Source organism: Engraulis encrasicolus, chromosome 4, assembly GCF_034702125.1.
Source record: "Engraulis encrasicolus isolate BLACKSEA-1 chromosome 4, IST_EnEncr_1.0, whole genome shotgun sequence".
Lineage (NCBI taxonomy): Eukaryota > Metazoa > Chordata > Actinopteri > Clupeiformes > Engraulidae > Engraulis > Engraulis encrasicolus.
Window position 1 is genome coordinate 54,271,799 of NC_085860.1, and position 14,985 is coordinate 54,286,783.

The 14,985-nt window shown below is 43.2% G+C and overlaps 1 protein-coding gene across 1 annotated transcript; it reads left to right on the forward strand.

Moving 5' to 3' along the window:
* The first annotated feature begins 1,788 nt into the window (after positions 1-1,788).
* Positions 1,789-13,215, forward strand: cdc23 (CDC23 (cell division cycle 23, yeast, homolog)). The gene is made up of 17 exons (XM_063197734.1): positions 1,789-1,895; positions 2,127-2,199; positions 2,319-2,456; positions 2,547-2,589; positions 3,004-3,109; positions 3,821-3,953; positions 5,036-5,213; positions 5,688-5,785; positions 6,356-6,437; positions 7,572-7,725; positions 8,245-8,364; positions 8,702-8,777; positions 8,895-8,956; positions 9,725-9,803; positions 10,879-10,998; positions 12,167-12,593; positions 12,979-13,215. The coding sequence occupies exons 1-16, from the start codon at positions 1,789-1,791 to the stop codon at positions 12,341-12,343; spliced, it is 1,746 nt and encodes a 581-aa protein (XP_063053804.1). The 3' UTR covers positions 12,344-12,593; positions 12,979-13,215.
* The last annotated feature ends 1,770 nt before the right edge of the window (positions 13,216-14,985 follow it).

Genomic DNA, 14,985 nt, shown 5'->3' on the forward strand with positions numbered 1-14,985 from the left:
TGACCACCTCCCTAGCTAGTAATATGTGCTTAAGGAGGGATGAGAGTGTTTTGCATAAATGTTCTGTTTGACGGAATTGCTTATGCTTAATGTAAACATTTGTTTTATGTGGCAATCACTTTATTACACCCATAAAATGTGATTAATTAGGCTCATAAATCTACAAAATTGACATTTGCACATTTATTTTTTTGACACCGTGAGACAGTGGTGCTAAAATTTTCACATATAAGAGGGTTTGTTGAACATAGTAAACAATGTCATCCAAAGAGGACGAGTTTAAAACTAGTAAAACACCTACATCAGATTCGACTTGGTAATTTTAGAAAACCAAACTAACTATCTCCCAGCTATCTAACTATAAAAAGGAACTATCTCCCAGCCCCGAAGATACAGACTTTGAATAACAAAACACCCACAGTACTGGATGCTATTTGACACTCACTTCATAAATGCTGTTAAAATAATAATAAAATAACATATTGTGTTTTTTGCGGCTATCACTCAGAGGTTCGAGCTGAGTGAAAAGTCATTCGAGTTTGTTTAAGAGATCACCTTGGTTCCGGTTTGTGGTATTTGCATTGTTCTTGCCCTTCAGGTGATGAACCATCTTCGCTTTCTTCGTTTCTCATCTGAATGGGTGAAATTCTAAAAGAAATGATTTCCAAACACGTTTCCTTCCTTGTTTCCTTCCTCTCATCAACAGAAGGTTACATGTTTAACAAATCATGAATAGCTTACAGTATAATACAGTAAATGAGGAAAGAAACATCACCTTGTCATCTTAGGACGCCACTCCTCAAGTAAGAATGAGAGACAACAAAGAAAGAAATAATGCAAAAGTTGAAGAAGATACACCCATGTTAAATAAATGAGTGAGTGAACATATAATCAATATATTTATAAATGCATATGTCATCCATTGAGCAAGGTTATTTGTGAGTTTTAATTAGATCATAACTTACATTGTAGTCTACTGTCATCACACTACAAAATGGCCTCTGTTGGTGATGTCAACATATCTTGTTGTTGGTGAAATCAAATAGCTTATACTTCTTTGGGAAAAGAGAATTATATTTTAGCAGGTATACATTACCATTCTTTATGGCAGGCTCTGAAATGCTCACTTGTTCACTGCATAGGCCTAGACATGGTGTGCACATTGCAATGGCCCCAATATTGACTAGGGAGCATTACAGATTCAGCCTGACACAGGAAAGGTTAAAAAACAAACAAGCACGTAAACAAACAAACAAACACACACATAACCCTACTACTGTAACACAAAGTTGTGCAGCAGTGCACTTACAGAGGACTTCATAGAAAACAGGGGATCTCATGAGTCATGACATAAATCATAAAGCTGCTAGGCCTACTTCAAAATCCTTAGGCCAAATGCTTGGTAGGTAGCAGCAGAGTAGCAGATCCTCTCCAAAACCTCTACAGGCAAGCCCCCTCTGTAATCGTGGTCTTGGTTTGTTGTTGTTTCGCTTTTTGGTGAGTCGAAACTAACCTGATAATTACTTACTAGTGTTTGTTGAATTGTAGTCCAACCGTAAATACATTGTGTTCATGGATATCAATCATACCAGTAATATGTACATTGTTATACAGTGCGTACGGTAGGTGGCACTCATGATTGCAGGGTTGGTACAGAAAAAAGAAATATTAAAAATCAGTCCATACATTGGCTAATCATAGTGTCCATCCGACCAATCAGACAGCCGGATAAAACACTAGACCAATCCTGTCTCACTGCCTGATGACGTATAGGCAGGGTTATGAAAAATGGCGGCGCTCGGTACGGAGTTTGGCGACTTGGTGCAAATTAAAAAACAACTAATATCTATAATATCGCAATGCAGAGAAAGGGGGCTAGTACATAGTGTGAAGTGGTGAGCGCTTAAATGTTGTATCCCACTGTTATCAACCTGTCTCGAAATGAATTAGCAATGCTATGAAAGGAAGCCGACTACGGTGTTTTGTCAGCTAGCTTTGTAGAACTTAGCTTCTCTTACCCAAACCGCGGAATACTAGCTGGTTTTGCACTGTATCATTTAATTGCGAGGGTTTTAAAATGTCTTCAATACCGCAGCCGTACACTCATTTGCTTTTGTAACTAACAGGGCTTCCGAGTTGGCGTTTGCCTTGGACCCTCTCCCAGTAAACGAACACCCCCCGCCTCCTGATCTCACTGAGGTGAGTTCAAGTCTTCATGTTGACATGTTGACAGGTGGTAACATCACGGTATTTCTGATGTCATTTTATCCGTCAAGTTACATTCTGTTGAGTGTCTTTTATATACATGTTTGGTCTAGGAGGATGCTGCAGACTTTGACGCTCTCTGTTTGGCCAAATCCTACTTTGACCTGAAGGAGTATGACCGCGCTGCCTATTTTCTTCGGGATTGTCGCAGTAAAAAAGCCTATTTTTTGTATATGTACTCTCGATACTTGGTAAGCAAAACATATCTGTAGCAGTTGATGAATCATTCGTGATTATAACCAACCAGGCATTTTAACGATTCTCATCATTTATTTTTCAAGTCAGGAGAGAAGAAGAAAGATGACGAGACAGTGGACAGCCTAGGTGAGCTGCACAATACAAACGAGCCCATTCAGATGTATAGGGAGTCTTTGATAAGCTTTTGATTGTAATTTTGCTATATCCGCATTGCTGTTATGGGGTGAAGTGTGTTGTTTGAGTAGCATTGCCAGGTCACAATATGTTTGAAGGTCTCACTTCTTATGGAAGGACTGCTACTGTCCCTCTCTTGACAATTAGACCTTTGCCCTTCAGTTAATATTGTCCAATGGTTTGCTGACCATTAACTTCCTGATGAGTTTTTTTTTAAACCAACTTCATTGTACAGCTAACCTCTGATTTGTTAGATTTTAATAGTGTTACAAAAGGTAGTTGTTTATCACAGCATCCTTGTTTTTGAGGATGTACTTGCCAGCTGATTGGTTAATTCTTGTTTGGCTGTGTTGTGATTGGCTGTAGGCCCTCTGGAGAAGGGTCAGGTGCGTAACGAGGCCCTGAGGGAGCTGAGAGTGGAGCTGAGTAAGAAGCACATTGCCGGGGAACTGGATGGATTTGCCTTGTACCTGTAAGTACATGAGTTGACACACAGAGGTAGAACATTAGACATTAGAGGTGACCCCGCTCCCTTTTCCATGCCAATCCTGGCAGCCATTATTTGGAGGCTGGAGGTATTTGTAGGTAGACCTGAGAAATGTAAATGGATGGGGAAAAATGATCTGTATTACCTGAAGGTACCTACACTACCTACACAAGATGGGAGGCTGCACTTGCCGTTTTCCAGTGCTGTCACAAATTGCAGTGTCACCCCTAATATTCTGCCTCTATGAGTTGACACTACAGTATACAGTATGTTACGGCAAACAGGACACCAAGACTAAGTAGTTTTGCACTACATTTTAAATATTTAATAATCCAGGCACCGACCTGTCCTATTCAAGGTGGCTGTTCTTTTATCTCTACACGCCCATTCAACACAAAGATGATTTGTTATTGACAGCAATCTGGGAAATACGGGGGATTCAGCTGGTTTCCAACTTATTGCATTGTGTCCAATGCTCATTGTTTTGTTTGTGGCTGAGAAGGTGCTGAAGTGATTGTGGATGTTATTGTTCCTTGTGCACCATCATGCCTACAGGTGATCATTGTGTGCATCGCTGGGTCAATGTTTGCCAGTATTGCTGTGTTAAGTGATTGTGGATGCATATTCTCAAACTGTGTGTGCGTGTGCGTGTGCATGTGTGTGCGCGCATGTGTGTGTGTGTGTGTGTGTGTGTAGCTATGGGGTGGTGTTGCGGAAGCTGGATCTGCTTAAAGAGGCGGTGGACATCTTTGTTGCCGCAACACACGCCCTGCCTTTACACTGGGGAGCCTGGCTGGAACTCTGCAATCTGGTCACCAACATTGAAATGGTAAGATGACACGCAGGGGGCACTGTGGCGCAGTGCGCTAAACCCCCCCACATTTGGGCTTGTATGCCCACCCACAGGGAACCCGGTTTGAGTCCGGCTGATCCTCCCCTGTCTCTCTGTCTCATTCGCTTCCTGTCACCATCTTCGACTGTCCAGTCAAAATAAGTTAAAGGCATAAAATCCCCTAAAAAAATCACACACACACACACACACACACACAACACACACACAGACACACCCACCCACACACCCTCAAAGAGGCTCTTGTTGTTTTCTAGGTGTTGTGTTGTTGTATATAATATATTACACATACACGAAATATAATTTAATATAATATAATGCTAGAGTTAGAGTTTACTTGGACTTTATCGTCCACTGAAGGGGAAATTGTCTTGGGCCTCAATCACTGCTCACACACCTACATCACTCGTAACTACATGCGTATACTTTATGTACACAATGTAATGAGTGCGTTGCAGCTGAAGTCTTTGGGTGCATTCCAATATGCAGACTCCCGTCCTCCACTTGTGCTTGTGGCCTCGCATGTTGCTGACGGCCTGCCACCGTGGAGAAAACAATTAAGTTTCCCCGCTGTCAGCCTAGCCACAACAACTTTTTGGGGGACTGTTCTTCATTCACCATCCCAATTGCACATGAGGAAATTACATTAGAATTGAGCTTTTGCAAGATTTTTGATTAATTTTTCTGTCGTCTGTGACATCATGAGGTCACAAGCAGGCAAGTGAGCAAGGAAGGACGGAAGTCCGCATATTGGAATGCAGTCTTTGTCTCTGCCAGAGTGCTGGGTGGCAGACTACTTCCTGGACTGTAATCAATACCCTCTGATAACTATTGGCCGTGGATAAAGATGTCAGCACCAGTGTAATGTGATGTAATGGGCAAGATCGTGATGATGCAGTGCTGCTTTTGCTAGGCAGTGGGGCATGCTCACTTTGCCAGTTTGATGCATTGTGGTTAGAATTTTCTAACCACAACGCATCAAACTGGCAAAGTGTGCATGCCCACTGCCTAGCAAAAGCAGCACTGCTTCGTCACGATCGTGCCCAATGTGTGTATTGCAGCTGAAGTCCCTGTCGCTGCCGGAGTGCTGGGTGCGAGATTTCTTCCTGGCTCAGATGTACACGGAGCTGCAGATGATCACGGAGGCGCTTCAGAAGTACCAGAGCCTCATCGAGGCCGGCTTCTCCAAAAGCACCTACATCATCTCACAGATCGCCGTCGCCTACCACAACATACGAGGTACATTTTTAACTTGACATCAATTTATATCCAGGGACTACAGATGTGTAGTGAAAAAGCCCCACTCCTGGATGAGTTTCTTGCAGTTTTAATACTGGGTTAGCGTGGCAGACAGACAGACGTTTCGACCTAAGCCTTCTTCAGCGTCTTTGTTTGCACCCAAAGACCTTGTAAGAAACTTTTCGGAGTTGAGCGCACTTTCTCTACAAAAAGCAGGGAATACAGATGAACATTAGCCTTGTGACTATAATCTGGCTCAATTGCATGTTGTGCACTGTCCCTGTCAAATAAATATCAAACTAAACTAAACTAACCTACATCTGCCTGCCTGTCCGTCAGTCAGTCTGAGTCTCTCTCACACACACATACACACACCACACTCTTACACAGACCTCACACAACCACACCCACTATACTATCATACACACAGACACCTAAGTCCCATTTCTAATGTCCCGTCGTCTTATTTTGCAGATATTGACAAGGCTCTTGCACTCTTCAACGAGCTGCGAGAGCAGGACCCTTTCCGCATCGAGAACATGGACACCTTCTCCAATCTGCTCTATGTCCGAGTGAGTCCTCATTTTACTACAAGTTCTAAACCAGGACCATGTTTGTTGGGGTACTTGCAACTACTGTAAATCCTGATGGACTTGTTCATGTATGTCAAATTAATGTTGGAGCCAATTTAAGCCAATTGGAGCCAATTTTAGTCCCCTAGGGGAAATTCTTTCTCTGCACTTAATCCCATTTGGACTAGTGAATCACATTGAAGTACACACACTAGTCTGTAGCAGTGGGCTGCCTGCTGAGCGGCGCCCGGGAGCAGTGTGGGGGTTAGCTGCCTTGCTCCTAAGGGCACTTCAGCCGTGGTCCGGTCGGGCATTGAACCGGGAACCCTTGGGTTGCCAACTCAGTGCTCTAACCACTGAGCCAAATGTTGCAAATGTGGACAGTGTGTGGGAGCTTTCTTATCTCTAACGTTGGTGACCTAGGGTTCTCCCTTTGACACACCTGACCAAAGGAGGTGTGCAGGAATTCCATGCAAAATAACTTGTTTGTGTATGTAAAATTATATTATCATCTTTTCTCCGTTTTCCTATCCTCCATCTCCCTTGTCTTCCTCATGTACTCCTGTGTAGAGTATGAAACCGGAGCTCAGCTATCTGGCCCACAATCTGGTGGAGATTGACAAGTACCGAGTGGAGACATGCTGTGTGATCGGTATGTATTTTTTATTTTTATACCTTTATTATTTTGTAGTGACAGTGAAGAGATGACAAGAAATGAGTCAGAGAGAGAGATGGGGGTGGGCTGGGAAAATGACTCAGGCCGGACTCGAACCTGGGTCATCATGGGCATGCAAGCCCAAATGTGGGGTAATGTGAAAAAAAACACATTGTGCATTTTGAGATTTCAATATATACAGTATGTTTATATCTGCGTCTTTACTTTGTTAGTGTGGATAACTAGCACATCAAGTTCATTTGATTTGACTTGAATGATTTTATTTTGTTTTATCCATGTGTTCACACATACCCTTAATCCCTCAACTCATACATCATGTTTCAATAAATAAAAGTCTTTTCTTTTTTGTATTAAGACTCCTTCCAATTGGAGCCTGCCCATTTGTAGCCCGGTCCAAAACTACTTTTATTATGTTAGGAATTATGGTGTATCAATTTGTCTTTCTTTTTGTGGAATGAGCCGCATGTATAATGCTTTGTGGAAAAAAGGTTCGCACACTGCTTTTGGATTTTTTCTTCTTTTAAGTCACTTTTTTCTTTTTATTCATTCACTGGCAAGCATGATGACGTTTCGACCTCTTGGTCTTCCTCAGATTCACTGACAAACACAGGCTTGACACATTATATACGACACCTGTCTGATGGATGTGGTCCAGGATGTGCGCATGCATTGTGTTTTCGTATACTAGTATTGGTATCGGCACCCGATACTGCTCATTATACTCGTACTCGTACTCGCACTCGTCAAGCACTTGCCGATACCAGGAACGATACTGCTATTACACAAAACAATGCAAAATCTTGTCACGTTCTGTGGACTTAAAAGCAGCATGGGAAAAAGTGCCAGCTCATACATTTACCAACATTTAAATCTACATGGAAATGGACAATAAAAATATCATGGGTAGAAAAAAAACAAGGCCATGCATTAATTTTCATTGTATTTTGGTGGTAAAAGGTATCGGTATCAGTACTCTGTATCGGCAAGTACACACATTAATGTACTCGTACTTGTATTGGTTTTCAAAAAAGTGGTATTGATGCATCCCTAATATCATCTTCTTATGTCCCATTCTCCCCATGTTCTGCTCCTGGCTGTGTGGTTGTCAAGGTAACTACTACAGCTTGCGGTCGCAGCATGAGAAGGCAGCCCTGTACTTCCAGCGAGCCCTGAAGCTGAACCCACGCTGCCTGGGGGCGTGGACCCTCATGGGCCATGAGTACATGGAAATGAAGAACACATCAGCTGCCATCCAGGCCTATAGGTGAGGATACACACACACACACACACACACACAGACGAGATGAAGAACACATCAGCTGCCATACAGGCCTATAGGTGAGGACACACACATACACACACACACACACGCGCGCGCACACACACGCACACGCACACACACACACACAGCCTGTGGGCATGGACACTCATGAGCCATGAATACACGGAAATGAAGAACACATTACCCTTCATACAGGCCTTAGTGGAAAACACACACACGGAATACATGCCTATAGACATGCATGCCTATACACTGTGTTTGGCGTCTTAGTTTTATGTCCAATTGATGAGAACGATTGTGCTCAACTACAGAAGATGGCTGAAAGACGATTATGGATGCAATGTAAGAAGCCTGTTAAAAAGCTTATTCTCATACTTGTGTCCATTTAAGGGCACTGACACCATTTGGTTTTATATCTGTTTCAAGTGTGAGGTTCTTTTAATATATTTTTTAAAAATCTTGTGCGCTGTGCTGTTTTTCTGTGTGTGTGTGGCTCCTTAGACATGCAATCGAGGTGAACAAACGTGACTATCGAGCCTGGTACGGACTTGGACAGACCTACGAGATCCTCAAGATGCCCTTTTACTCTCTATATTATTACCGCAAGGCCCACCACCTCAGGTGTGTGTGTGTTTTGTTTGTGTTTTGTGTGTGTTTTTCTACTCTTCATGGTATTACCGCAAAGCCCACCACCGTGCGTGTGTGTGTGTGAGTGAGAGTGAGAGTGAGAGTGAGAGTGTGTATGTGTGTGTTCGCACGTTTCCCTTGCTTGTATTAATGTGTGTGTGCGCGTATGTAACGCATTCTGTTATATAGTCACTGTTGTGCTCCTCAGATACAGAATTAAAGATCTCAAGAGTGTTTACATATGTTGGCTATTGTGTGCATTGTCTTGCTCAGTCAGACCAAATCTAAAATGAGCCATGATGTCCCATGTTATGCCCATGCTCTTTTGCAGACCCAATGACTCGCGTATGCTCGTTGCTCTTGGTGAATGCTACGAGAAACTCAACCAGCATGTGGAAGCTAAGAAGGTGAGTGCACAGCATGGGAGCGTGTAGCTTCAGTCCTTAGTGTTGCGGTACCTACAGTACTTTCAGTGTCTAACCCGTGTGTGTGTGTGTGTGTATGTGTGTGTATCTGTGTTTCAGTGTTATTGGAGGGCGTACTCAGTAGGCGATGTGGAAAGGATGGCTCTTCTCAAACTGGCTAAGTAAGGGCCTTTCACATTACTAATCTCCACCCCTACCCCTTTGCCTTCCTCTTGCCCCTCGTGCTTTCAAACAAAGCCGCAAGGTGTAGGGCTTGAAACGCAACCCCTATGGATTGGGATGCCCCTTCAACAATCACGGAATGACACTCACAGCTGTCACTAATTCCATGCATTAGGTTGACGTTAATAGCGATTTTTTTCATGTGCGTTTCACAGAGAAAAGGGCCATCACACATTAGGACAATGTTAAACTTAGTACAATGGAATAATTATTACCACTTTAAAACCGACAATTGCGGCGAAAATACTTAATCTCGTGTGCTGTTGTGGATGCTGCGGTTTGCCGCCCATTTTTAAATGCAATCGCAATGCATTCAGGGAAATCTGTCGAAGCCCTCAGTCTGTGGAGTGAGGTGTCGGAAAATCTCAGCGTGGCAAACCCCTACCCATCTGTCTGAACGTGAATCGGGATGCCACTACGCCTACATGTGGACGCGCAAAACGGAGGCAAAGGGGATCGGCATAGGGCTAAGGGGTGTAATGGGATTCACCCTAAGTGTATGACATTCATTATGTGTAACTTTTTAGCAAACCGTAGGTTTTTGTCTTATACTTCAGACATGTAAAATAACACAGTATTACATTATATAAGACACAGTAAAATGAAATGTTAAAAGTAACATAAAAACCCAATAATTCAGAAAATAATGATGCCGTCATATTCTATTGATCTAGCCTCCGTCTGTGTGTTTGTGTTTTCCCTTCCAGACTGCACGAACAACTCCATGAATCAGACGACGCTGCTCAGTACTACATCATCTATATCAAAGACATTTTCTCATGTGGGGTAAGACGTGTGGTACAGTACTACAGAGACCTCTACAAATAACGCTTAGTCAGGCTGTGCCCTCCTAGTGAAGCAACACTTTCAGCGTTGTAACTAGTCAGGTCAAGAGCAATGCAAGTACTTTCTGAGTTCCTGCAAATACGGGAACTCCTCCCACTTTGTGGCTAAGCAAACAACCGTAAGGAAACCATGTGAGGCAGGTCAGCCATGCCGTATGGGAAATGTTAATTGTTGTGCTCTTGGTCAGACCAGGATTGAAGAGATTTGAATGTCGATGATAATCAGGCTAGTGGGAAGTAGTACAGAGACCTCTACAAATAGCAGGGGTGTTGACAGATGTACCTCAGGCTGGATTATTTTTATTTGTTTGATTATTTTTAAATTGTGTTTATTGATTTAATTAATTTGTTTTCCACAAAAAATGCATAAAAGTCACATAAATGTCACACTTTGAATCATATTCAAACATGGTAGTACAAATAAACCAAATCTCCCAATCCCTCCCTCCTTCCCCATGTAGGACTACAGATTCTAGAATACATTTCACAGTATAAAACATAAAATGAAATTAAATAATAATATATATTTTTTTTTAATTGAGGGCTTTTTATGCCTTTTATTTGATAGTGACAGTGAAGAGATGACATGAAATCGAGTGGGAGCAATGGGGGTGGGCTGGGAAATGACCCGGGCTTAACTCGAAGCTGGGTCCCCATGGGCATGCAAACCCAAACGTAGGGAGGCTTAGCAGGTTGTATTCATATGTGTGTAGTGTTTGTGAAGATCATGTGGCTTTTGTGTGTTTGTAGTATTTTTTTTTATTTTTTAAAGATATTTTTATGGGCTTTTTGAGCCTTTATTTTGATAGGACAGTGAAGGTGCAACAGGAAGTGAGTGTGGAGAGAGATGCGGTAGGGTTGGGAAATGACAGGGGTCCCCATGGGCCTGCAAGCCCAAGTGTGGGGGCTTAGCGCGCTGTGGCACAGCGCCCCCGTAGTATTTTTTTTTATTATGGTGAATCAGGTGTGTGTGCACTGCGCATTAACCCACCTACGTGCGTGTGTGTGTATTGCAGGAGCAGTTGGAGCATGCGGAGGTGAGCACGGCGCTGCGCTACCTGGGCTACTACTACTACAGGAAGGGCATGTATGATGAGTCCTCCTTATGCGCACAACGCTGCTGCGACTACAACGACGTGAGTAGCTCAGCTGGAACATATATATATATTTTTTAATGTTAACCCATTGTGTCCTGGAGACACATATACAGGTTTTTCAGGATTTTGAGATTTTAGCTGTTTTATTAACTATGTGGGTATGTTAGAGCTGAATGAACACATTACAATGCAAGGGGAGGTTCTTGGCTTTTAATATAACTCATTTCATGTTTGTATGTGCTTCGGATGCTGAGATATTTAGGATTTAATAGGAAGAGGGCACCCTTTCCCAAAAAGGGCTTATATTAGGACAAAATGGGTTATGTGCAGGAAGAAACGTTTTAGAAAAAAGTGACACATCTCTCATCCTGTAATCATACCATAGAAAACAAAATAATCACACCCGCTCTTATTTTACAAATGTGCATGACCTGGAATGGTTAAATCCAACAGGTTTTCATGTTCATACAGGTTGGTGTTGGAAAATATGCATAGAATGGGCGATATGGTCAGAAAACCTGTTTGCCTAATAATTCTGCACACGCTGTACTATGTAGTAGATGTCCTTTTGTCTCTGCGCCAGTTCACCGTGAAGTTTGCCTTCTGATCATAGCACACACGCTAGGCAAATCCTTACACTTTCCGTAGCATTCAAATATACAGGACAAGTTCACATGTACATCACAGCCTGTAATGAATGGTCATGGGCAGCCGTGGCCTAGTGGTTAGGGAGTTGGTCTTTCCAATCTGGGGGTTGCCGGTTCGAATCCCACCTGACCTCTCCCTACACCTCCATCCATGGCTGAGATATGCCCTTGAGCAAGGTACCAAATCCCACATTGCTCCAGGGAAAAATAGTAAATGTAAATCCCTTTGGATTAAAAAGCGTCAGTGTTATGTATGGGAATATATGGATCTACTTTATTTCATTGCGCATTGATAGTGATTGTTTAATAGTAATATGCACATGCGCATTAGTTTGTGTATTTAGTCTTCACAAATTCACTAAAAGGAGCCACGGCTCGTTAAATGGCAACTCTTGTGTCCGTGCTTTATTGTAGCACATAAGGTTGAATGTGTGTGTGTAACTAACAACCGAGTAATAACTGCACACAACAGTCAGCTTAATGTAATGTCATGTCTTGTCTATCTTTTTGCGCGTGCGTGCGTGCGTGCGTGTATGTATGCGTGCGTGCGTGCGTTCCAGGCCCGTGATGCGGGTAAGGCCCTGCTGATGCAGATCTCTGCTACGGTGCGTGACCAAGGGGAGCTGTCGCCTCTGGAGATGTCCACGCCGGAAGTCTTCGCACCGCTCTCCAACAACAACGCAGCCACGCCCATACGCAGAGTCTCACCCCTGGACCTCTCTTCTGTCACGCCCTAACACTCACACACACACACACACGTGCAGACACGCCCATACGCAGTCTCCCCCCTGGGCCTCTCCTCTAACACACACGCAGTCTCACTCCTGGACCTCTCCTCTGTCACGCCCACACACACATGCACACACACACACACAAACGCCAACGTGCCCTCATACACAGTCTCTCCCCTGGACCTCTCCTTTGTCAACCCCTCACAGACACACAGACTGTTGGAATACTTCATGTCCACAATTTCATCCACACTTAGTTGCCATTAGGGATGCAAATTATCGATTAATTCATTAATCATTAGTTGATAGCCTTATCAATCGACTTACGATTAATTGGTAAGCGGCGTCCCACCCCCCCCACCTCCCCCCCCCGAGTTTCTCGAAAAAACTACTGAATCTAAACATTTTAATTAAAAATTGAGGTAAAATACCACATTTAAATGAATTCCTATTTCAATTCTTTAATCCAAAGGTGATTTAAATATTCCAACTATTCACACCCCTCTTCACACATACTCTTCACATGCCCATTTCACCTGGGTCTCTTGTCAGGTGGATTGTCGATTAATTGCGATTAATGTTTTTTAATCGATTAACGCATTGATCGATTAAAGTCGATTAATCGATTGCATCCCTAGTAGCCATGCTTATCTGTAATTTCGGGGTGCTTTTTTTGTTTCTCAGAAGTGTGTTTTTTAACTTTGTAGGTTTGCAATGAGAAACTGCACCGTAAACAAAGCAACATCAGTTGCTACCTGATCGTAAGGATGCTTTTGAGAAACAGGATCCTGAATGGTCATGGGTTCTTTCCATTCCCCTCCCAGTCCTTGACCGGTGCTTCTGGCCTCACTTTTCATTGATGCCGCGCCTCCGTGGAGAAGAAAAGAATAAGGCTTCCCCGCTGTCAGCCAAGCCCTCCAGCACCTCCAGAAGTTTCCCAAGTCAACATCCCGATTGTAAATGAGAAAATTATCTTTTGTGAGATGTTGAATTAAACTTCTGTTTGTCTTGCGACATCATCATGAGGCTTCAAGCAAAAGGGAGGAAGGAAGTGAGGATAATGAAAAGAACCCCATGTCCCCTGTCATATCCTAATCCACCACCCGGGGGAGCGTGTCCCATCAGATTCAGAACAATGTTTTCCCACCTGTACTGTGTCGCTGCAGGGGTGCATTTCTCGAAAGCGTAGTTGTTAGCCAGTTAGCAACTTGGGTAGTTGCCAATCGGAAATTGCATCGAAAACAAAGTAGCTAATGAAGTTGGCAGCAGTGATGGTTTTGAGAATTCACCCCTGGACAGTAGCAGCTGGAGCAGTCATCACAGAGGTAGAACATTAGACTAGAGGTGACACGGCTATTCGCGACAGCAAAGGAAAATGACAAGTGCAGCCTCCATCTTCTGTAGGTAGACCTGTGCTATTCAATCAATGCAAAGCAATGGAGAATATGCCTACCTCGCCCAAAGAAATGCCTAAAATTGTGTGGACGTGACGTGAAACGTTATCAAGGACCAGATTTGAAATGACAGGCTAAATATCTACTTCAGAGTCATGAGTCGATAAAATACATTAAAAATCAGTTCATAGGTAAGAAATTAGCAGCACATTTCAGCTATTGTTCTTGTACAGTTTGTTGGTGGAAATGTTCACATTATTAAGCCATTCTTGACAGAGGAGAGTCCCCCTACAAATAGTAGGCCCGGTCGTGACGAAGCAGTGCTGCTTTTGCTAAGCAGTGAGCATGCACACTTTGCCAGTTTGAGGCATTGTGGTTAGAACATTCTAACCAGAATGCATCAAACTGGCAAAGTGTGCATGCCCACTGCCTAGCAAAAGCAGCACTGCTTCGTCACGAATCAGGCTGCCAGGATTGCTGTGAAAAACGAGATGGTGTCATCTATAATCTAATGTTCTACCCATATGAGACTTACACACAGTGTACTGGCTTCTCTCCTTGATAGACTGTATTCCCCCTTGGTGTGTACAGTATTTCTCCTCATAACCACTTGGTCTGTGACACACACACACTGTCATCTGCTGCTCGCCATTGCCACCGGGTAGGCAGGACCGTGCCACTGCCACTGCCGGACTTATTCAGTAAAAGAAAATGTTGCATGGACACGCACGCACACACACGATTTGGGATGAGCCGCATCAGCCTTGGACTTGCGTACGCCGGAGGGAGTGTTGAGCAAAACACTCTCAAGCAGCCGTCAAATACACTGGACTTGTCCCCCCATGACATTACACACACAAAATACACATTACTCAAGCCAATGTGTTCATCGCAACAGGTGTTCTTAGACAAATCATTGTAGTCCTGTCACTATCATACTCATGTATCTCGATGTAGCTGTGCTTTGCTTTTTTGTTGTTTAGGTATGAATAAGTGTTTATATTCGTCTATTTCTAAACGAGAGACATCACTTAATATGTAAATATTTACAGATTTCAGGGAATGCCTTGCTTTGTCAACTGTGGAAAATACAACTTTTTTCTATTCAAAGTCATTGGACGTACATCTCTTGTTGCTTCAAGATGGCTTTATTGCAGTTCCTAACAGATTGTACATAGGTTCTAAAACAGAACAGGAGAGCACATGCATATAAAGACAGAACACAGAAAAAGGTGATTCGTAAGCCTAAAAGCT

Coding starts and splice junctions, on each gene's coding strand:
- cdc23 (XM_063197734.1), top strand. CDS start 1,789: ATGGCGGCGCTCGGTACGGAGTTTGGCGACTTGGTGCAAATTAAAAAA. Junction 5,214..5,687: donor CGCCTACCACAACATACGAG/GTACATTTTTAA, acceptor CTTATTTTGCAG/ATATTGACAAGGCTCTTGCA. Junction 8,778..8,894: donor AGCATGTGGAAGCTAAGAAG/GTGAGTGCACAG, acceptor TCTGTGTTTCAG/TGTTATTGGAGGGCGTACTC.